Source organism: Pongo pygmaeus, chromosome 11 (genome assembly GCF_028885625.2).
Source record: "Pongo pygmaeus isolate AG05252 chromosome 11, NHGRI_mPonPyg2-v2.0_pri, whole genome shotgun sequence".
NCBI classification, from domain to species: domain Eukaryota; kingdom Metazoa; phylum Chordata; class Mammalia; order Primates; family Hominidae; genus Pongo; species Pongo pygmaeus.
Window position 1 is genome coordinate 103,018,913 of NC_072384.2, and position 25,321 is coordinate 103,044,233.

At 38.4% G+C, this 25,321-nt stretch overlaps 1 protein-coding gene across 1 annotated transcript in view; it reads left to right on the forward strand.

Annotated features, from left to right (window-relative positions):
* The window catches only part of FAM117B (family with sequence similarity 117 member B), a 135,360-nt gene that overhangs the window by 85,038 nt on the left and 25,001 nt on the right, over nucleotides 1–25,321 (forward strand). Inside the window, exons 3-4 of the mRNA XM_054479151.2 lie at nucleotides 4,959–5,051; nucleotides 6,288–6,401. Coding sequence (XP_054335126.1) covers nucleotides 4,959–5,051; nucleotides 6,288–6,401 — 207 coding nt within the window. The remainder of the gene's footprint in view (nucleotides 1–4,958; nucleotides 5,052–6,287; nucleotides 6,402–25,321) is intronic.

Genomic DNA, 25,321 nt, shown 5'->3' on the forward strand with positions numbered 1-25,321 from the left:
GTAACTAATAAGTAATTTGTGGAGAAATATTTGAGATTGTAAATATTCTGTTCTCCAAGAAACATTCATTGGTTTTCGCATTTGTTGATGATTATTACTTAAGTCAGTTATTACTATAATAGTTCCAAAGTGATGACTTTGTAGCTCTGTCATTCTTCTGTATTGATTTGTTGGTCTAATACTTTCTAATGGAGGTATTTCTTTATGGAATTGTCCTAAATGGAGTTCATAAAATATCAGTGGAAATGACCTAAGATTTTTCTCCTTTTTATTATGGAAATGTTAAATGTACAAAAAAAAAATCGGAATACTACAGCTGTGATTCAAGAGTTTTAAACATTAGTCATATTTGCTTTACCTATCTTGTGTGTGTGTGTGTTTGCTGCAGTTTTTGAAAGTATGTTGGAGATATCATGACATTTTTATCCCTAAATATTTCGATATGTATCTCCTAAGAATATTTTCTATATAGCTACAACAGCATTAGGTCACCTAAAAAAATTAACAATTCCATAATATCACGTAATAATCAGTTTATGTTAAAATTTCTCCAATATGTCTTTTTTTTTTTAATGACCCAATTCAACATTTATACATTACACTTGGACCCAAAAGGACCCAGTTCGACATTCATACATTGCACTTGGCTTCTCTTAAGTCTTTCGTAATTTAGAACAGGTCATTCTCGCACTTTTTTCCTTAATTACGTTAAGTTTTGAAATGAATTATTCACTTCGGAAAGAAAATAAACTTTTTGGTTTTGTAATTAGCAAGTAATTTGCGAGCTTTGGCACCACACAAATATCCTGTTCTTTAGTAGCTTTTACCTAGTAGTTTTCACTTCCATTGATGATCCTTGCCTACATCAGTTATTTTCTTAGAGGTTGCATGTGCCCAAGCACACCACCACACACACAAACACAAATGAACAAGAAAAACTGATTTTTTTTGGTTACACACAAAATGTCATATTCTATGCATTTTTCTGCAACCTTGTATTTCACTTAATATATTAAGGAGTTTTCCTAAATAGAGGGATTCTCTCTTATCTCTAAGGATTCCTCCCCTCTTCCATGAGGAGAGGTATAAACCAACTTTTTTTTCCAACTATATTTGAGAACCTCTATAAGATCTGAATTAAATACTGAACTAACATTTGAAATGCAAGGATAAAAATTTAAACAATTTTTGAATTTGGAATTGTATTTATAAAGCATCTCTTCGTCATGATTTTAGCCTGAAGTTTTCATATAAATAGTAATATAAAATGTATGAAAGAGTTGGGTTATCATTTACATTTGATTAGAATTTGCAAAAAACTATTTTCATAAAACTTATTCTATTTCTATCCTCTGTTTTACTTGAAATTATTATGGTCATTTTTTTCATCAAAAATTATTTGCATTCTTTCATGTATCTTTATGACCGTAGAGATAACAAAATAAGTTACGACTACTTGGCCTAATGGAATGAAAATAATAATAAACATTTACTGAGTGAATGTTTGGTTCTTGGCACCATGCCTAAAAATTAAACCCTTTACATATACTAACTCCTTTAATTACTTTATAATTTTAGTATGTAGATGACATTATTCCTTTTTTTTTGAGACAGGGTCTCGCTCTGACATCCAGGCTGGAGTGCAGTGGAGCAAGCACAGCTCACTGCAGCCACAACCTCCCAGGCTTAAGCAATCCTCCCACCTCAGCCTTTCAAGTAGCTAGACTACAGTCGTGAGTCATGATGCCCAGCTAAATTTTTACATTTTTTTAGAGATGAGATCTCCCTGTGTTCCCCAGGCTGGTCTTGAATTCCTGGGCTCAAGTGATCCTGTAGCCTTGGCATCTCAAAGCACTGGGATTAGCCATGCATAAGCATGAGCCACTGTGCCTGGCCTGACATTATTCTTATAAATTAGGAATTTAAAAATTCATATAAGAGAAGCTTCTTGTCTAAGATACAATTTTTTTTTTTTTTTTTTTTTTTTTTTGGAGATGGAGCCTCTCACTGTCGCCTGGGCTAGAGTGCAGTGGTGAGATCTCAGCTCACTGCAACCTCCACCTCCCGAGTTCAAGTGATTCTCCTGCCTCAGCCTCCCAAGCAGCTGGGATTACAGGTGCCTGCCACCACGCCCGGCTAATTTTTTGTAGTTTTTGTAGAGACGGGGTTTCACTATGTTGGCCTGGTCTCAAACTCCTGACTTCGAGATCCACCCGCCTCAGCCTCCCAAAGTGCTGGGATTACAGACATGAGCCACCATGCCTGGCCCAAAAAATGTTATTTAACTGATCTGAAACTTAAACATGTTTGTTTAGCACCAACATATGTGATTCTGAACCATGCATACTATGCTGCTTATTCACAATAGCAAAGACATGGAATCAACCTAAATGCCCATCAACAATAGCCTGGATAAGGAAAATGTGGTGCATATACACCATGGACTACTATGCAGCCATAAAAATAAACAAGATCATGTCCTTTGCAGAAACATGGATGGAGCTAGAGGCCATTATCCTTAGCAAACTAACACAGGAACAGCAAACCAAATACTGCATGTTCTCACTTATAAATGGGATGAAGCTAGAGGCCATTATCCTTAGCAAACTAACACAGGAACAGAAAACCAAGTACTGCATGTTCTCACTTATAAATGGGAGCTAAATGATGAGAACACATGGACACATAGAGGGGCAGAGCAGATTCTGGGGCCTTCTAGAGGGTGGAGGGTGGGAGGAGGGAGAGGATCAGGGAAAATAGCTAATGAGTACTAGGCTTAGTACCTGGGTGACGAAATAATCTGTACAACAAACCCCCATGACACGAGTTTACATGTTTACCTGTATAACCAGTACATGTACCCTTGAACTTAAAAGGTAAACAAAAAAAAAGAATTCATTTGTTAAGATTTTAAATTTTATAGTGTTAAGTTTATTATTTTGATTTTGATACTTTATGCTATATGGTCCTATTTACATGTTGATCTTTGTGACAGGTATTTTAACAATGGACTTAAAGAGCCTGTGGACCCTAATATGAGAAATTATAAGTACAGTAGGGGTCACCTCTGGGATGTGTGACATCAGTTGGTAACCTCAAAGTGAAACTGGAGTTTAGGGTGAAATAGGGCATAGAGTGGTGGGAAGTTGACCAAATTGTAGCCCTTCCTTTTGATTCAGTGTATTTAAGGATCCTTGTCAGAATGGAGTCCTTTTAGCTATAAGGAGAAGATCCAGACCTGGGACATGACTAATTAGAATCACAGTTTCTTCATTTTTGAAAACTTTTCCTTCCCCATTTGAAACTAGAGCATTTTATAATTAGTAATTGGTATGTTAATAGTGCAAAAGGTATTCAAACTGCACAGTATTTTTTGGTATTTTTTATTATTTCATGTAGTACAAAATTCAAAAGGTACAGAAAGAAGGGTGTACACTAAGGGTCTTTTTCCCCAGAGACAGCCACGGGTATCAGTTTTCTTTGTTACCATGTATTTTCTTCCAGATATAATTTACATACACATGCATTCTTTTTAGTAGTCCCATATAAAGGCAGTTGCTATACACACGGTACTGAGCCTTGAGGTTTTTCACTTAACAGTATATCATGGAGATTATTTCATGTCTGTATATTGTGAATTTCCTTATTCATTTTTATAGCTGCACAGTACTCTGTTATAAAGGTGTACCATAATTTATTTAGCCAAGCCTAAATAAATCTAACTTACATTGTTTCAGTCTTACTTGTAAGAACAGTGCTACAGGGAATAATAGGCAAGTCATTTTGTACATAAAGATGTGCATTTGGTATCTGTGCAGGATAAATTGTTAAATAAGGGGTTGCTGTGTCAGTTTGTGCATTTATAACTTTGACAGCAAGTGCTGAATATCCCCCCATAAAGGCCGTACGCTGCCACTAACAATATAGGAGAGTTTATATTAGCAAATTGCTCAATCTTGTTGAAGCTTTAACTTTCATTTCCCTTCTTATCAGTGAGGTTGAGCATAGTTTCATGTGCTAGGAACTCATTTGTATTTTCTTTCCCAATACACTCTTTAAATTCTGGGTTTGGTATAACTACCTAAGGTTTAGCTTTTTTTTTTTTTCTTGAGATGGAGTCTCCGTCTGTCATCCAGGCTGGAGTGTGGTGGCACGATCTCGGCTCACTGCAATCTCCACCTCCCGGGTTCAAGCGATTCTCCTGCCTCAGCCTCCTGAGTAGCTGGGATTACAAGCACGCACCACCACGCCTGGCTAATTTTTGTATTTTTAGTAGAGACGAGGTTTCACCACGTTGGTCAGCTGTTTTCGAACTCCTGACCTCGTGACCTCCCCGTCTTGGCCTCCCAAAGTGCTGGGATTGCAGGCGTGAGCCACTGCGCCCAGCCAGGTTTAACATTTTTGAAGCTGTTCTCTGAAGATACTTATGGCAAGACTAGACATAATATAGAAGTTAATATTATGAGCTCTGGAGTCTTATTTCTTGGCTTTGCTGCTTCCTAGCTGTAACACCTTAGGCAACTTACACGTGTTAAGTCAGATAAAGCATATGAAACCACAGTGCCTAGCACATAAGAGCACAAGAATGTTAGCTATTATTAGTATGCCTGGTGCATGCTAATAATAACTAACATTATTAGCTATTATATGTTAGTTAACTATAGTAACTCTAGTTACTATATATAGTTAACTTTGTTGCATAAATGCTTTATTTGTAGTATAATTATGTAAAAATACTAATTTTTTATTAGCAATAAAAATGAAGTATGCCAAAATATTAATTGTAATTAATACCAGTTAAGTAACTGGTGCTAGGAGAATTTTGAGTAATTTGTGTTAATTATTTTTAATGTCTAATTTTTCTGTAATGGAAATATGTTTTATAATAGAAAAATATGGTAGACATTGTTGTGAAATGATTTTTGTTAAAATACACCTCCCCTCTTTTTTCATTACAGACAGAGAGTGCATGGGCTGAAGAATACTCTGAAAAGAAGAAAGGGTCTCACAAGCGCTCAGCATCTTGGGGCAGTACAGATCAACTTAAGGAGGTCAGAAAAATGGTTCTAAGATAGTGGGTGTGGAAATATGATCCTTTTGTTGGCTATTTCCTTGATATTATGGGCAGCAAGGATTTGTCGTTTTCCATTGATTTGTTTTTTCTTTTTGGCTTGTGAAATAACAGAAAAACAATTATTGTGTTGATTTAATAAAGATTTCAGTAGGGATATTTACATATCACTTACCTGATTATGTATTTTTGTCCTTTTTTAGGAGAGTTAATATCTATCTATTAACATTAGATTTAAAAATCATAACAATACAACAAATTCACATTTATTCTTTTTTTTTTTTTTTTTTTTTTTGTGCGACGGAGTCTCGCTCTGTTGCCCAGGCTGGAGTACAGTGGTGCGGTCTTGGCTTACTGCAGGCTCTGCCTCCCAGGCTCAAGCAATTCTCGTGCCTCAGCCTCCCAAGTACCTGGGACTGCAGGTGTATGCCACCATGGCCAGCTAATTTTTGTATTTTCAGTAGAGACGGGATTTCATCATGTTGTCCTGACTGGTCTCTAACTCCTGACCTCAGGTGATCTGCCTGCCTCAGGCTCCCAAAGTGCTGGGATTACAGGTGTGAGCCACCGCACCCGGCCACATTTATTATTTTTCTATATATGGTGGTGTTTCTGAAATGCAGTACTCACTATAACCATGATGATTATGGCTCCATGCTATGATTACCATTTTCTGTGCTGCTAATTAGTGACATTTTCATTTCACACATAATGTAGAAATGCAAAAACTCGGTCAAAGAATAAATAAGATATTCATTGGAATTGCATTCATTATTTAAAGATGATATCTGTGAATATATTTCATGACTTGAGTTGATTTTTAAATATTGTGTAATTTTTGGAGCTGTTGAAAGCTAGGTGTTCAATAAAGAAATCTAAATTGAAATAAAAGTTAACTTATGGTAAAGGCAATGAGAATGATGGTTATTTTTTAATTCTTTGTGAAAATGTAATGTAATGTAATTTATTCTAAGTGCTGAAAACTTTGTGTAGTACTTGGGAAGCTTGAAGGCTGAGAACAGTGTTGGAACATATACACATACATGCATGTGTATATATGTATAAAATTATGAACAAAAAAATGAGACTTTGTGATATGGTTCAAAAATTGAAAGGACTTATTAAGGGTAAGTTTTACGGGTTCTTGTTAAGCAAGGATGTGTTTTTACTTTGTGCGGAAAACACTCTGGTGTACTTGCTATTTTTGCTTTCTCAGATTGCAAAATTACGCCAGCAGTTGCAGAGAAGTAAACACAGCAGTCGGCATCATCGAGATAAAGAAAGACAGTCTCCATTTCATGGCAACCATGCCGCTATTAACCAGTGTCAGGTAAGAGTACCAATACCACAAAATCCAGAAAAGGAATTTGTTATTTTTCTGGTGATTTGTTATTTCATTGGTAATTGTTTAGGACAAAAATGCTCAAAAACATATTTGAAACAGTGATTTAAATACTGAATCACAGTCTTTATAAGAACAGAATATTAAGTTGACAAAATGATATTTTCCTTTAGTGACTTAAGATATGACTTCTAGGAGACATAGCTGCTTATCTATTTTGGTTTACCATGTTTGTGGCTTTATCAGTTCAATATTTTGGAGGCAGAATGATACAGAGAATTAAGTATTGGGTATGGAACAGACCCTGGCTGAATAACTTATTCTTTCTAAGTCTCAGTTTCCTCATGTGAAGATGGGAATAATAATACCTGTCTCGGGCGGGGAACATCACACACCAGGGCCTGTTGTGGGCTGGGGCGATGGGAGAGGGATAGCATTAGAAGAAATACCTAATGTAAATGACAAGTTAATGGGTACAGCAAACCAACACGGCACATGTGTACATATGTAACAAACCTGCATGTTGTGCACATGTACCCTAGAATTTAAAGTATAATTTTAAAAAATGTAAAAAAAAATACTGTCTCATAGAAGTCTTTTGATAGAGACAAAACTTTATCTGCTTTGATTTTTTAGTAGAACCCATGAACTGCTCTTGATGGCTCATCCATTCGAAGAGCACTTTTCTTTACTGAATTGAAATTGGATGAGATCTCTTGGCAAGGAGAAAGCAAGTTCATTTCAGGTCCTTCAGGATCTTTCAAGTTCCAGAATTGAAGCTTTGGGAATGAGGAAGGCTAGATTGAATTTTCCATGTTAACAGTAAGGCAGCAGGGCCTAGAAGGTAGAGGGAAACTAGAAGGCTTAGTTCTGTGACTCTTAGATTGTTTTATAATACTGGAGTTGGCAAACTGTGGCCTGGGAGCCAAGAATGTCCCACCATGTGTTTCTGTAAATAAGGTTTTATTAGAAAACAGTCACTCTTATTTTTTATGTATTGTCTATTGCTCCTTTTCGTGCCTTAAAAATATACATTTGACTCTCTATATCTTCAGGCTTTGCATTTATGGATTCAACCAACCATGGATCAAACATACTTTTGGAAAAATATGATAGAATATGTATAAATATAAATATATTTTAAAATATAATTAAAAATACAAATAAAAATACAGTATAACAACTATTTACATAGTATTTACATTGTATTAGGTATTATAAGTAATCTAGAGATTATTTAAAATATACAGGAGGATGTTCCTAAATCATATGCACTTACCATGCCGTTTTATATAAGGGACTAGAGGATCTGTGGATTTTGGTATTTGGAGGGGGGGTCCTGTCCTGGAACCGATCTTCTGAAATTGAGTAGTTTAAACAGCGACTGTCTGGTTCACAAAGCCTAAAATACTTACTGTTTGGCCCTTTACAGAGAAGGCAGGCCAACCCCTTTTATAGTTTGGTAGTGTCTGATGTTTGTTAAATATATAGATTGTTTGCAATGGAAAGTATGGGTAAAGGTATAGAATTTTTCAAACTGATTTTGCCCCAAAATATTAATACTTGGGTCAGATTTGATTTCACAGATTTATAGAGGTTTTTTGTTTGTTTGTTTTGAGACTGGGTCTTGCTCTATCACCCAGGCTGGAGTGCAGCAGGGTGATCACAGCTCACTACAGCGTCGACTTCCTGGGTTTATGTGATCCTTCCACCTCAGCCTGCTGAGTAGATGAGACTACATATGTACACCACCATGCCTGGCTAATATTTTTATTTTTTTATTCTTATTTTTGTAGAGATGGGGTCTATGTTGCCCAGACTGGTCTCTAACTCCTGGCTTTGAGTGATTCTCCCACCTTAGCCTCTCAAAGTGTTGGAATTACAGGCATGAGCCACTATGTCCAGCCAAATTTATAGTTTGATTATAATTTCCAGTAACTTTTTTCTGTATTTAAGATATTTTAATTAAAAATATGGTTATACATTAGTATTAGTGTATATTAAAAACCTGTACAAACTAGATTTATTTCTGGAGAAATAGAAATTTTAAATTGACAAAATAAGAAATGAAAAATTTGTAAAGACTAATAACTTTTGAATTTAGAATGTTAATTAAAAACCCAGTCTCAATCTCAAGAGGCTGAAGACCCAGATGATTTTACAGATGAATTTGCCAACCTTCCCCTTCCTCTCATTCATTCATAAATAAATGGTATGTGTTTCTAAAAAATAAGGCCACTTTTTACTCCCAGTCCATATTTTTACTCCAAGTAGAATAGGGATTAGGATGGAATTTTATTGAATTAAGTGGCTAGTTTTAGGACTTCAGAAGTTTCTGAAGTGATTATTTTTTAAACTTGTGTTAAAACCAACAATTTTAAAGTGGTTATTCAAATTTTCATTTTTTTCTTCTTGCAAGTTGAATTTACTTAATAAAGATTATTGGAATTTACTTGAAATTTATATTTAATTTAAAAACATTTCCTTGCAGAGACGGTAAGGACAAGAAAATAGAGAAACTTGAAAAATAATTCATCTAGTTTGAGTTTTGTACACTTGACACATCAAGCGTCTTAACTGTTTCTCATTTTATTTAGTGTTATCAGCCAACCACAAGGCAGGCACATGTGCATCATGATAGTAATGACAGTAGTACTCATGTTTAATTGAAACTCATGCTGGCCGGGCGTGGTGGCTCACACCTATAATCCCAGCACTTTGGAAGGCTGAGGTGGGTGGATCACCTGAGGTCAGGAGTTCGAGACTAGCCTGGCCAACATGGCAAAACCACATCTCTACTAAAAATACAAAAATTAGCCAGGCTGACGGGTGCCTGTAACCCCAGCTACTTGGGAGGCTGAGGCAGAAGAATGGCTTGAACCCAGGAGGCGGAGGTTGCAGTGAGCAGAGATCGTGCCACTGCACTCCAGCCTGGGTGACAGAGTGAGACTCCATCTCAAAAAAAAAAAAAAAAAAAATTAAAAAGAAACTCTTAGGCTATAAACATGAAAATAATTTCTATTAAGTTATTGTTTTGGTGGGTTCTCTATCTAGTGGTGAAAAGTGCCACACGATACATGTGTACTTTTGAGGCCATTCATCAGCCCATACAATATTTATTAATCATTTTGGCCTGTGACTGTAGTACTCATTAGGGGATGTAGTGATAAATATTGTCTGTCCTCACCAGTTCTCATATTAAAGAGATACGAGTAAACAGTTAATTATAACACTGTATAATGAATGTGTTGATAGGGAGAATTCAGAATGCAACAGAAGATGTATTTATTTGGAATAGGATGGAGTCATCTAGAAAGACGTCTCAGAGAAAATGGTGTCTAGCTGATCCCTGAAAGATAAGTATGAGGTGGAAAAAGTCATGTCCCCAGGTAGGAGTAGTGGTAAGAGATTAGGCAGGAGAGAGAGCTAAATAGCAGCCAAACCTGAAAGTCTCCATGTTCACTTATTAAGACATTTAGACTTCAACCTAGGCTATTTTTTTAAATGCAGGATATGGATATGTGACTATTTTATAATGGTCATTATGGGGTCAGATATAGAATGAATTGGGAAGAGACAAGATTAGAAGTAGGGAAATAATTTAAGAATAGGATTTAGTGATCCAAGTAAGAAATGATGGCCTCTAGTAGGGTAGAAACTTTTAAACTGCTGAGGATGAACTTGAGTGATATTTAGAGGGTAAGAATTAATAGTTGAATTCTTTTAAAAGGGTTTACTATGGTAAGCATTTGGATACATTATTGGCATTCAATCCTCATCTTTAAGGTGAGGTTTGTTAGTCTCTCCATTTTACAGACAAGAACATCAAGGCCCAGAGAGGTCAGGTATATTGTTGAAGGTCACACGAGACAGCCAGAATTCTAACCTAGGCATTCTAACCTCAGAGTCTGAGGTTTTTAAACTCTGTGCTAGCTGATGGTTGACAAGATTTGAGAAAAATAGAGATGAAAGTTAAGGATGATGTCAATTTTAACTTTTAAAATATGATTTAAGGCCGGCCGTGGTGGCTCACGCCTGTAATTCCAGCATTTTGGGAGGCCGAGGTGGGTGGATTGCTTTAGCCCAGGAGTTCAAGACCAGCCTGGGCAACATGGCAAAACCCCCACTCTACTAAAAACACAAAAATAAGCCAGGCGTGGTGCTGCGCGCCTATAATCCATGCTACTCAGGAGGCTGAGGCACGAGAATAGCTTGTACCTTGGGAGGCGGAGGTTGCAGTGAGCTGAGATCACACCACTGCACTCCAGCCGGGGGCGATAGAGTTCTCTAAATAAACAAACAAACAATGAAAAAATAAAAAATGAAATAGGATTTTATAAGTTTATCTATCTACCTCAACACCATATATAAAAGTAACTCAAAATCTTCAAGGACCTAAATGTAAGAGCTAAACCTAATAGCTCTTAGAAGAAAATATAGTCATAACGTTTGTGACATTGCATTAGGCAATGGCTTCTTAGAAATGACACTAAAAGCAAAAGCAAGAAAAGGAGAAGTAGATAAATTGTACTTCATCAAAATTAAAAACTTGTGATTCTAAGGGCATCATCAAGAATGTGAAAAGATAACCCACAGAATAGGATAACCCACAAATCATATATCTGATAAGGCATTTGTGTCTAAACTACATAAAAAACTCTTGCAACTCAGTAACCCACAAATCATATATCTGATAAGGCATTTGTGTCTAAACTACGTAAAGAACTCTTGCAACTCAATAATTTAACAAAAACATTTAAAAATAGGCACAGGATCTGAACAGAGAGTTTTCCAAGGAAGATGTACAAATAGCCAATAAGCACATGAAAAAGATGCTCAATATAATTTGTCAATAGGGAAATGCAATTCAAAACTCCAGTGAAATACCAGTTCATATGCATTAGAATGCTGTAATTTAAAAGACAGATAATAACTGTTAGAGGAGGATGTAGAGAAATTGGAACCTATATATATATACACACACACATATACACACACATATGTGTGTATATATATGTATATATAAGTATATGTATACATGTATATATATATATATAGAGAGAGAGAGAGAGAGAAGCTCCTCAATTAAAAAATATGTATATATAAACTTGTATTTATTTTTATTTTATTTTTTTATTTTGGGATGGAGTCTCCCACTGTCACCTGGACTGGAGTGCAGTGGCATGATCTTGGATCACTGTAACCTCTCCCTCCCGGGTTCAAGCGATTCTCCTGCCTCAGCCTCCTGAGTAGCTGGGATTACAAGCACCTACCACCACGCCTGGCTAATTTTTTGAATTTTTAGTAAAGATGGGGTTTTACTGTGTTGGCCAGGCTGGTCTCGTACTCCTGACCTCGTGATCTTCCCCCCTCGGTCTTCCAAAGTGTTGGGATTACAGGCGTGAGCCACTGCACGCAGCCTACTTTTTTTTGTTTGTTTGTTTGAGACAGAGTTTCACTCTTTTTGCCCAGGCTAGAGTGCAATGGCATGATCTTGGCTCATTGCAATCTCCGCCTACCAGGTTCAAGCGATTCTCCTGCCTCATTCTCCTGAGTAGCTGGGATTACAGGCGTGTGCTACCACGCCCAGCTGATTTTATGTTTTCAGTAGAGACGGGGTTTTACCATGTTGGCTGGGTTGGCTGCAAACTCCTGACCTCAGGTGATCTGCCTGCCTCAGCCTCCCAAAGTACTGGGACTACAGGCGTGAGCCACCGCACCCAGCCTATTTTTTTTTTGTATTTATAGTAGAGATGGGGTTTCACCTTGTTGGCCAGGCTGCTCTTGAACTCCTGGCCTCAGGTGGTCCACCTTCCTCAGCTTCCCAAAGTGCTGGGATTACAGGCGTGAGCCACTGCGCCTGGCTGGAACTTTGATATATTAATGGTAGGAATGTAAACAGTTGCTTTGGAGAATAGTGTGGCAGTTCCTTAAAAGACTAAACATGGAATTGCCAGATGGCCCAGCACTTCCTCTCCTAGGTATATACCCAAGAGAGTTGAAAATATATGTCCACATAAAAACTTGTACATGTATGTTAGTGGCAGCATTATTCATAATAGCGAAAATGTGGAAAAAACCCAACGTCTATCAGCTGATAAAAGGGTAAATAAAATGTGGTATATCCATACGGTGGAATTTTATTTGATCATAAAAAAGAATGTAGTACCAGTACGTGCGACAACATGCCTGAACCTTGAAAACATTATGCCGGCCAGGCACAGTGGCTTATACCCGAAATACCAGCACTTTGGGAGGCCAAGTTGGGTGGATCACTTGAGGTGAGGAGTTTGAAGCCACCCTGGCCAACATAGTGAAACCCCATCTCTACTAAAAATACAAAAAAATTAGCTGGGCATGGTGGCACGTGCCTGTAGTCCCAGCTACTCAGGAGGCTGCGGCAGGAGAATCACCTGAACCTGGGCGGCAGAGGTTGTGGTGAGCTGAGATCGCGCCACTGCACTGCAGCCTGGGCGACAGAGAGAGACTCCATCTCAATCAATCAATCAATCAATCAATCAATCAATGGCAGAGGTTGTGTGGTGAGCTGAGATCGCGCCACTGCACTGCAGCCTGGGTGGCAGAGCGAGACTCCATCTCAATAAATGAATGAATGAATGAATGAAAGAAAGAAAACATTCTAGTAAAAAAAAAAAAAAAGACACAAAAGGGCACATAACATACGATTCCATTCTTAGGAAATACCCAAAATAGGCAAACCCATAGAGATAGAGAATAGACTGGTATCAGGGGAACCGCCTCCAATATTTCAACTTAGGCTCTTTCTGTTTTCCCTAAGGGTCAGCTGGTCTGAGAAAGAGAAAGAGTAGAAAGAGAGGAATTTTACAGCTGGGCCACCGGGGGTGACATCACATATTGGTAGGTCTGTAATGTCCGCCTGAGCCGCAAAACCAGCAGGTTTTTATTAAGGACTTTAAAAGGGGAGTGGGTGTACGAACAGAGAGTAGGTCACAAAGATCACATGCTTTAAAGGGCAATAAAGATCACAAGGCAAAGGGCAAAGCAAAGATCACAAGGCAAAGGGCAAAATTAGAATTACTGATGAGGGTTTATGTTCAGCTGTGCACATATTGCCTTGATAAACATCTTAAACAACAGAAAACAGAGTTCAAGAGCGGAGAACTGGTCTGATCTCAGATTTACCAGGGCGGGATCTTTTCCTCACCCTAATAAGCCTGAGGGTACTACAGGAGACCAGGGCATATTTCAGTCCTTATCTCAACTGCATAAGACAGACACTCCCAGAGCGGCCATTTATAGACCTCCCCCCAGGAATGTATTCCTTTCCCAGGGTATTAATTATTAATATTCCGTGCTGGGAAAAGAATTCAGCTATATCGCTCCTACTTGCACGTCCGTTTATAAGCTCTCTGCGAGAAGAAAAATATGGCTCTATTCTGCCCGACCCTGCAGGCAGTCAGACCTTTGGTTGTCTTCCCTTGTTCCCTAAAATCGCTGTTATTCTGTTCGTTTTCAAGGTGCACTGATTTCATATGGTTCAGACACCCATGTTTTACAATCAGATTTCATATTGTTCAAACACACATGTTCTACAATCAATTTGTACAATAGTGTTCCTGAGATGATGTACATTCTCAGCTTATGAAGATAACAGGATTAAGAGATTAAAGTAAAGACAGGCATAAGAAATTATAAGAGTATTATTTGGGAACTGATAAATGTCCATGAAATCTTCACAGTTTATGCTCAGAGATTGCAGTAAAGACAGGCATAAGAAATTATAAAAGTATTAATTTTGGGAACTGATAAATGTCCATGAAATCTTCACAATTTATGTTCCTCTGCTGCGGCTCCAGCCAGTCCCTCTGTTTGGGGTCCCTGACTTCCCGCGACAGACTGGTGGTTGAGTAGGGCTGGGAAAGTTGGGGAGAAATGATGAACGACTGCTAACGAGGGGCTGCTTTTGGTATGATTTGAAAATAGATTGCAGTGATGGTCACACAACTCTTTTCAATACCATTAAAAAACCAAAGTTAGCTGGGTGTGGTGGTACCCACTGTAGTCCCAGCTATTAGGAAGGCTGAGGTAGGGGGATTACTTGAGCCCAGGAGTTCAAGACCAGCCTGGGCAACATAATGAGACCCCATCTCTTAAAAACAGCAACAACAAAAAACCCATAGTTGTACAATTTAAATGAGTGAATTGTATGGTATTATACATTATATTTTAGTAAAGCTTTTAAAGAAATGTCAGCCAACATGAAAAGCATAAATATATAAAATATGAATACAGTTGTCTAGAAATAGTAAATTAAATTGGATGCTTAAAAAGAACCAAAAAAGTAAACAGGGAGGTTATTTAACAGTGCACTCTGAGGTCAGACTGTTTGGCTTGAAGTCTGAGTCCTGCTGCCTGCTAGAGGTGTGAAGTTCCTCAGTTTCTCTGCATAATAATATTACCTGTTTGTTGTGTTGTCCAGAGGCTTAAATGGGATAAAATGTTATAAAACTCTTTATGCAATTCTAAGCACACAGTAATTTCTCAGTATCTTAGGCCATTTGAGGGGGCACCTAAATGTAAAAGACGTAAACAGACTTGATTTCCTTGCCAATTTCTTGTTAAACTTTTTAAAGCTTTTATTATTACAAAAGTACTCACAAGATCATTATAGAAATTTTAGAAACTAAGAAAAGTCGAATAGAAAAATTATCTCTAAAGAATTTTTTTAATGAAATAGGAAAATTTCCAAAGGAGAGCTGTATTTCTATATCTCTCTCCCCTATTGCTGACATTTTTTTCTTTTAAGTGTTTTATTCTTTGCATTCTTCATTGAGAGCATATCATATGTTAGATTACACTGCCTTTTTGTATTTAACATGGAACATTGTGAGTATTACAAATGCTTCATTTTTGCTGTCTTAGGTTCTGTAGAACATTTTCCTAGTTACGGTTATTTAGTTGGGTCCATTTTGTGTGTGTGTGCACTTAAAGCTTTTTCAGTATTTATTCTTTTCTCAAGATAGGTTTTTATACTATTTGATTAGGAAGCTTGAGTATTTGGGGGATTCTTTGTGTGTTTTTCTGAGACTTTTTACAAGTTATTATAGTATTTTGTTTGGATATCACGATATGCAGAAAATGATTTTTACTAGGAAATTAATCTCTTAACAATGAAGGGACAGTATTGCTGTTAGGATAGTGGTGTAGTCTACAGCTACTAGTTAACAAAAGATTGTTTTTCTTGGGCTTACAGTTAGAAAAGAATTCTCACATACTTTTCTGCATGTTTTTTTCCCCTGGAAATTCAGGGGAGATTATTCCTTAGGAAGAATAAATACTGCCAGGTTTCTTAGAGCTAGAGTCTTTCACATTTCAAAGGTTTCCCCAAATGACAAAACCGTCAGATGCTGAAATGAAATTGTCTTATTAGAAAATATAGCCAACACATTTCAGAATTATTTGATTGTTAGAGTCTGATGTTAGTAACAAGAGTGGGAGATGCCAGCATCTTCACAGTCACATAAACTAATTTTGAAGTAAGAATTTTATTTATTTATTTATTTTTATAGTAGTTATGTTTTTTTAAAATTATACTTTAAGTTTTAGGGTACATGTGCATAACGTGCAGGTTTGTTACATATATATACATGTGCCATGTTGGTGTGCTGCACCCATTAACTCGTCATTTAACATTAGGTATATCTCCTAATGCTATCCCTCCCCCCGAGGTAAGAATTTTAAAAGTGTGTAGGTGTTTTGTGGCTGTTACTATAGCCTCAAGCAAGAAGGCCCTCCCATAGGATTTTCTTATTTCTTCGTCTGGGCCGAAGACACGTACTAGCCTAGGAGGGTTTGAGAGCCAAGAGACAGTGAGGTAGAAAAAGAGAGAAACTTACTTTTCTCTGAGGAATGGAAGGTGCATTGTAATTTGAAAATGAAAATTACTGCCCTACACTAAAATCTTGGGATGTCAGTCCAAAATAGAGCATGAATGCTATTTAATTTTTAAAAGTTTTTTGCCATTTCAAAATTGAGAGAATAGATACTTCTGCTGTGACCTTTATTACAGAATGCAACTGCAGCTTGGAAGAGCTGTAAAGGTAGGTACCAGATGAGAGGACAGTGATTGCTGGAGGACAGAAATGAAGTAACAGTGACAGGACATTAAGACAAGGCCACATGGTGGTCTGGAATCAAAAGCCCTTAAGATTGGAAAGCTTTTTTTCAGGTGCTTACTAATTTTTTTACCATTCTAAACAAGTTTTTGGCTGGGCGCAGGGCAGTGGCTTAAGCCTATAATCCCTGCACTTTGGGAGTTCGACGTAGATGGATCACTTGAGCCCAGGAGTTTGAGACCAGCCTGGGCAACCTGGTGAAACCCTGTCTCATCAAAATATACAAAAAATTAGCCAGGTGTGGTGGCACGTACCTGTAGTCTCAGCTACACAGAAGGTTGAGGTGGGAGAATCACCTGAGCCAGGGAAGTCAAGGCTGCAGTGAGCCATGATTGCCCCTACCGCACTCCAGCCTGGACGACAGAGGGAGACCCTGCTTTAGTCCATCAATCAACAATCAGCCAATCATCAGTTTTCACCTCCCTTTGGTTGTATTAGGGTTTCTGGCTCATTTTTCTCTCATGAAACTCTGTTGAATTGCTGTATAGGCCTTTCTCCATTGTACTTGCCTATCAAAGCGCGTTTTCATAAAAAAAAAAATTAACGCTATATCTCTCTCCCCTACTCAGCTACTGCTTATCACCAGTGTACCACAGATGAGCCAATGCTAGGCTGCTGATGGGGCTTGTGGGAAGTGAGGGAAGTTGTTGGCTTTTAGCATTAAAATGAAAGGAGTCAAAAACAGAAACTCTAAAAGACAGGAAGCTGACTGGGCTAATCAGTTGACTTCATCTATAACAGGTACACCTAACTTTTAAGGTATACCTAAGTCATACGTGGACTGAATTTAAAAAAAAAATTCTTCCCACATTTTATTATTTACTTCAGCATGTAACTGTCTCTAGGAAAGGACCTAAAGAGACAATATTAGGCAGGTAAAGATATGACCCTGTCATCTTTTTCCTCTATTTTTTCAATTATTGTATAGTAAAATGGACATTTTTGATTGTACAATTTTATGAATTTTAACATGTATGTAGATTATACCACCACCACTATAGTCAAGATAAAACATTCTCTCATTCTTTTCCTTTGTATACGTACTTCCCCCATCCCTAATCTCTTGTTGTAAGTACTGCTCTGTTCTCCATCACTCTAACCCTATCTTTTTGAGAATGTCATATAAATGGAATCATACAGTATGTAATCGTTTGAGACTGTCTTCTTTCACTCAACGATAGTGCCCTTGCATTTCCTCTAAGTAGTTGTGTGTGTATCAATAGTTTAATTTTTTTTTTTTTTTTGAGACAGAGTCTCGCTCTGTAGTCCAGACTGGAGTGCAGTGGCGTGATCTTGGCTCACAGCAGCCTCTGCCTCCTGGGTTCAAGCGATTTTCCCACCTCAGCCTCCCAAGTGGCTGGTACTACAGGCACACACCACCATGCCCAGCTAATTTTTGTATTTTTCATAGAGACGGGGTTTCACTATGTTGGCCAGGCTGGTCTTGATCTCCTGACCTCAGGTGATCTGCCCACCTCGACCTCCCAAAGTGCTGGGATTACAGGCATGAACCACCATGCCCAGCCAGTTTATTCCTTTTAGTTGCTAAATAGGATTCCATTACATGGATTTCCCACAATGTAGCTATTGATATTAAATTCTTGTTGAAGGACATCTCATCTTGATTTTAATTTGCATTACCCTGATGAACATGTTTTCTCATGGTTATTTGCCATCTGTGTATCCTGTTTGGTGAAGTGTCTATTCAAATCATTTGCCCATTTTCAAATGTGGTTGGTTGTTGTTATTAGTTTTGAGAGCTTATTAGACATTCTGGATAACAGTCCTTTGTTGGGTAAGTTACAGATACTTTTTCCCAGTCTCAACTTGTCTTTTGTTCTCTTACTGTCTTTCACAGAGCAAACATAAAAAAATTTTTTTGGCAGTATATTATTATTTTCTTTTATGGGGATTACTTTTGGTGTCATATCTAAGGTAGTCTTTAAAGAAACAACTTTCAGACTTGAATCAGAACAACCTACTTATAATTATCACAGAAGATCACAAGACTTCATTTTTCTGTCAACTCAAGTTTGTGGAAGTGAGGACATCTTTAAGGGAAATGGAGAATTTATTAAAAAAAGAGACATCAGTTCAGACTGTCTTAAATAAGTATATTTCTGAATTATCTAAGATTAGTGAAGTACTCATTTTAGAAAATTTCTGATTATCAAAGGATAGGAAACTACTTTTAGAAGAATTGAAAATTTCAAAAGATAAAAATTAAGAATCACAAAAAAAAAAAAAAAAAAAAATTAAGAATCACATACTCTCACTGTATAGGGATAACTTTTCAATATTTGAGGGCATTTTAAATTTGGTAGGATGTAAGTTTAGTCCTGATTCTGTGACCCTAGGTTATTAGCTTCTCAGAGTCTCATTTTTTCAATGTAAAATGGGGGTAGTAACTGCCTATTTTTATAGAGAGAGCTTTTGTAAAAGTAAATAAAATGATGTATATAAAGTGCTTAGAACAATGCCTAGCACATATTAAGTGCTTAATAAGTGCTACTTCCTCTATAAAACAAAATGGAACTTCAGTCTTTTTATAAAACCTTATGTCGGCCAGGTGTGGTGGCTCACGCCTGTAATCCCAGCACTTTGGGAGGCTGAGGTGGGTGGGTCACTTGAGGTCAGGAGTTTGAGACCAGCCTGGCCAATATGGTAAAACCGTGTCTGTATTAAAAATACAAAAATTAGCCAGGCATGTTGGCACATACTTGTAATCCCAGCTACTCAGGAAGCTGAGGCAGGAGAATTGCTTGAACCCAGGAGGTGGAGGTTGCAGTGAGCTGAGATCACACCACTGCACTCCAGCCTGGATGACAGAGTGAGACTCTGTCTCAAAACAACAACAACAAAAATCCCCATATGTTCTGTTGTTTTCTTTGTCCCTAACTTTGAATGGTAATATTTTGTTAACATTGTTGAGATTGTCCAAAGCATGGTTTTTAATGGTCCTGTGGTATATCATATTATGGATATTCTATGCTTTTCTATGCCTGCTTTCTTCCTTTCCTTTTCCTTTTCCTTCCCTTTCCCTTTCCCTTTCCGTCTGTCTTTCTGTCTTCCTGTCTATCGGTACTTCCTCCCCTCCCCTCCCCTCCCTTCCCCTCCCCTCCCTCCCTTCCTCCCTCGGTCCCTCCCTTCCTTCCTAGCGTCTCACTCTGTTACCCAGGCTAGAATGGAGTGACCGTGTCACCGCAGCCTCAACCTCCTGGGCTCAAGCGATCCTCCCACCTCAGCCTCCTAAGAAGCTGGGACTACAGGCATGTGCCACCATGCCCGGCTGATATTTAAAATTTTTTATAGAGAGTGGGTCTCCCTATGTTGCCCAGCCTGGTCTTGAAGTCTGGTCCTTAAGCAATCCTCCCTTGGACTCAGCCTCCCAAAGTCCTGGAATTACAGGTGTGAACCACTGTCTCTGGCCTCTCTATTGTTACTCATTGTTATTTTTCCATTTTTCATTAATATGTACCATGGAGATGAACAATGAAAAATGTGTCATGTCCAAATTGTTTTTCAGATGAAAAGACAGCAGATTTAAAATTAAGTATTTAGGTTGGGCATGGTGGCTCACACCTGTAATCTCAGCACTTTGGGAGGCCAAGGTGGGTGGATCACTTGAGGTCAGGAGTTTGAGACCATCCTGGCTAACACGGTGAAACCCTGTCTCTACTAAAAATATAAAAAATTAGCCAGGTGTGGTGGCAGGCGCCTATAGTACCAGCTACTTGGGAGGCTGAAGCAGGAGAATGGTGTGCACCCGGGAGGCAGAGCTTGCAGTGAGCCAAGATTGCGTCACTGCACTCCAGCCTGGGGGACAGAGTGAGACTCCATCTCAAAAAAAAAAAAAAAAAAAAAAAAAATCCCAAAATTAGCCGAGTGTGGTGGCAAACACCTTTAATCCCAGCTACTCGGGAGGGTGAGGCATGAGAATCACTTGAACCTGTGAGACAGAGGTTGCAGTGAGCCAAGATCACACTACAGCACTTCAGGCTGGGCAACAGAACGAGACTCTGCCTCAAAAAAAAAAAAAAAAGTATTTAATTTTTATCATGACTAACACTTCAGTAATAAAAGATCTAATATGGCACTTTTTAATATATAGTTATTGAATTCTAGAACATAGTGGTTGCTTTGCATTATTACTGTATATAGTGTATTTGTGCTTATTTTATAGTTTATGGAGCAAAATTTAGTATATTAAGCCATTTTTGCATCTTAACCAGCTGCTGCCTAATTTACAGGAAAGAAGTGTGGAAGTTCAGCTATTCTAAATCTAAAATAATTGGTTTTGGTACATATTCTTTAACCTTTAGATGGTCTGTAGCTATTGAGCCATATATGACATTCTTTTACCTTGCAGTGAATTTCATAGCTTGTTCATATTGGGGAAGTTGTACATGGAAGTCATAGTGCTTGAAGCTAGATAATTTAATGGCTATGGAGGTCATTTGACTGTACCTGCTTTAAAATGTTTCTAGTTACAAAAAGAATCATATGATTATCTACATTAATGCAAAAAAAAAAAGCCCCTGGGAAATGTCCATTTATGTTAGAAATACTCAAGAACGTTAAAATAAGGAAAACTTTCTTAATATGATCACACACATACACACACTTCTCTTTACCTTAAGATCCCATGCTATTTAATGGGGAAACGAGAGATACTTCCACTAAGATCAGGAACAAGGAAAGGATTCTTACCATCCCTACTTTTGTTTACATTGTACTAGTGATATTAACTAATACAGTTAGAAAAGAGAAGTCAGTTAGAGCCATTAGAATTGGTGATGAAGGCCAGGTGCAGTGGCTCATGCCTTAATCCCAGCACTTTGGGAGGCCAAGGCAGGCGGATCACGAGGTCAGGAGATCAAGACCATCCTGGTCAACATGGTGAAACCCCATCTCTACTAAAATACAAAGGATTAACTGAGAGTGGTGGTGCGTGCCTGTAGTCCCAGCTACTCAGGAGTCTGAGGCAGGGGAATCACTGAACCCGGGAGGTGGAGGTTGCAGTGAACCAGATCATGCCACTGCACTCCAGCCTGGTGACAGAGCAAGACTCCGTCTCAAAAAAAAAAAAAAAAAAGAATTGGTGATGAATAAATGAAACTCCCTTTCAGATAATATGATAATATATCTAGTATATCTGGAAAACCTCTGAGAATCAATAAAACCAATGAAATTTTTTTTTTTTTTTTTTTTTGAGACAGAGTCTTGCTCTGTCGCCCATGCTGGAGTGCAGTGGCACGATCTCGGCTTACTGCAAGCTCCGCCTCCTGGGTTGATGCCATTCTCCTGCTTCAGCCTCCCAAGTAGCTGGGACTACAGGCGCCCGCCACCACGCCTGGCTGATTTTTTGTATTTTTAGTAGAGACGGGGTTTCACCGTGTTAGCCAAGATGGTCTCGATCTCCTGACCTCGTGATCCGCCTGCCTCGGCCTCCCAAAGTGCTGGGATTACAGGCTTGAGCCACCACGCCTGGCCAATGAAAAATTTTTGTATGATTGCAGTCCATAGCATTAACAAGCTAAAATCAATACCATTTATATATACAAACAGCAACCAGCTAGAAGACATAATGGAAAATAAATCCCAATTTACAGTAGCAGCAAAAACAGCTAAATACTTAAGAATGAAATTAATAAGTACTACACAATCTACATGGGGAAAATTAAAAACACTTCTGAAAGATACAAAGTAGACCTGTACAAATGTAAAATGTGTTACCCTTGGATAGGATGAGTTAATATAATATTTTCTAATTTAATTCATAAATTTAACACAATCCCAATAAAAATATCAGTAAGCTTTTTTACAGCATTAGAAAAGTTGCTACTAATAGAACTTGCTACGTAAAGCTCATAGGGAAAAGTAAATATGTGAGTATAACCAGCAAAACTGTGAAAAGGAAAAACTATGAGGGCAGCTAGCCTTACCAGATATCAAAACATACTATAAAGCCTTTACAAATAAAGCAATGTGCTACTGGTACATGAATTGACAAATTGATCAGAGGAATAGACTAGAAAGCCCAAAAATTGACTCAAGTACATACAGAAATTTACTGTATGGTAAAGGCATCTCAAATCACTGGTCAGAGATGAACTTTTGAATTACTAGCACTGGGACAAGTCGTAGCCATTTATAAAAAGAATTAGACCACACTATATACACAAACAGCCTCTAAATGGATTAAGGATCTAAATGTAAACAACAAAACCATGTAAGTATTAGAAGACATTAGTGAATTCTTCTGTAATCTCGGCAGAAAATAAAGATTTCTATGACTCAAAATTCATAATCAACAAAAGGTTGATACGTTTAATTATATAAACATTTTTGTATGGCAAAAAACATTATAAACCAAGTATAAAAACTGAAAAAAACAGAAAATATTCACAACATATACCACAGACACAAAGGGCTAATAACCCTCATATAAAGAACTCTCAAAAATTGAGGGAGATGCTGCTACCAGTGCATGCATGCACCCTCCAGTGGCATAAGGATGGCCCTTGCCTGCCACCAGCCCCCATAAGCACCTCTTGGGAGTCTGAGGATTGGCCCATGCAGCCTACTGCTGCCACTCAGTCACACAAACCACCTCGGGGCCTGGAGACCTACTCAGCCCACCACTGCTACTGCACTGCCAACACCACACACACTGCCCAGAGTCCTGAGGACCCACCTGCCCAGCCCACCACTGGCACCTGAGCATGCCACATGGAAGCCCAAGGACTAGCTTACCCAGACCCACCAATACTGGTGCTTGTGTATGCCACCCAGGGGTATAAGGACCAGCACACCAGGCCCACTGCCACCACTTCTGATGCCTGAGGACTAGCCTGGCTAGTATTCCTGTACCCTGCAAAGCCTTACCACAGCCTTCACTGACAACTCCAGCCTAAGCTGCTGAGAAACTCAGAGACACCACTGTTGCTGATTATGGCCAAAGAAATCATACAGAGACTACACTACTGCACCCACCCAGAGTCAAAGACAAAGCTACCCAAGCAATGCAACAGATAAATCTATAGGAAAAAGGCTTTTCCTATGAAAGCCAATTCAAAAAATTGGAGGAAGTGACTGTTATACTAAATGTATAAGTATTAATATAAGGATACAAAAAAGTAGAAAAGCAAGGAACCGTGACATCTCCAGAGGAGCCCAATAATTCTTCAGTAACAGATCCCAAAGAAAAGGAAATTGGTGAAATTCCTGAAAAACAGTTCAAAATAGTGATATCAAAGAAACTCAATGACAAACACAGATAACTGGTACAAAGAATCAGGAAAATAATTTGTTATTTGAATGAGTAATTGAATAAAAGAGATAGATTAAAAAGAACCAAACAAATCATGGAGCTGAAGAAATCAAAGAATGAAATAAAAATTCAGTTGAGAGCTTCAGCAAGAGACTAGATCAAGCAGAAGAAAGAATTTCTCAGCTTAAAGACAGGTCTTTTGAAACAATCCAGTCAAACAAAAATAAAAAGGGATGACAAAGCCTCTGTGACATATAGAAAGCAACAAGCAACCAAGTATTTGAGTTTTGAGAGTTCCAGAAGAAGAGATGTTCAAAGGCATCAAAAACCTATTGAGTGAAGTAATAGCTGAAAACTTCCTCAGTCTTACAAGAGATATGGATATACAGATACAGGAAGCTCAAAGATCCCCAAATAGATTTAACCCAAAAAGGTCTTCTCCAAGGCATATTATAGTCAAACTGTCAAAAGTCAAAGACAGAATTCCAAAAACAAGAGAAAAGTGTCAAGTCACATGTAAGAGAATCCCCATCTGTCTTTGTTTGTTTGTGTTTCTGTAAAAGAATACCCAAGGCTGGGTTATTTATAAAGGTAAGGGTTTTATTTGGCTTGTGGTTCTGTAGACTGTCCAGAACCTCAGACTGCATCCACTCATGGCGGAGGGCCAAGGGGAGCCAGTGTGTGCAGAGGTAACATGTCAAGTGAGGAAGCAAGAGAGAGAGAGGCGTGGTGCCAGACTCTTTTTAACCACCAGCTATTGCAGGAACTAACGGAGCAAATTCACTTCTTCCCTAGAGAAAGTATTAATCTATTCATGAGAAATCTGCCTCCATGTCCCAAACACTTCCTGTTACGCCCCACCTTCAATATTGTTCATCAGATTTCAACATGAGGTTTGGAGGAACAAACATCCCAATGATAGCACCATCAGACTAATAGTAAGTTCAGCTAAAACTTTACAGGCCGGGAAAGAATGGGATGATATATTCAAAGTGCTGAAAGAAAAAAGACTGCTAGCCAAAAATATTTTACCCAGGAATAATTTCCTTCAAAAATGAAGGAGAGTTGGCTGGGCATGGTGGCTCACGCTTGTAATCCCAGCACTTTGGGAGGCCAAGGTGGGCAGATCACCTGAGATCAGGAGTTCGAGATCAGCTTGGCCAACATGGCAAAACCCCATCTCTACTAAAAATACAAAAAAAATTAGCTGGGCATGGTGGCAGGTGCCTGTAATCCCAGCTACTCGGGAGTCTGAGACAAGAGAATCACTTGAACCCGGGAGGCAGAGGTTGCAGTGAGCCAAGATTGCGCCACTGCACTCCAGCCTGGGTGATAGAGTGAGACTCTGTCTCAGAAAAAAAAAAAAGAGAGAGAGAGGCCGGGCATGGTCGTTCATGCCTGTAATCCCAGCACTTTGGGAGGCTGAGGCAGGCAGATCACTTGTGGTCAGGAGTTTGAGACCAGCATGGCCAACATGA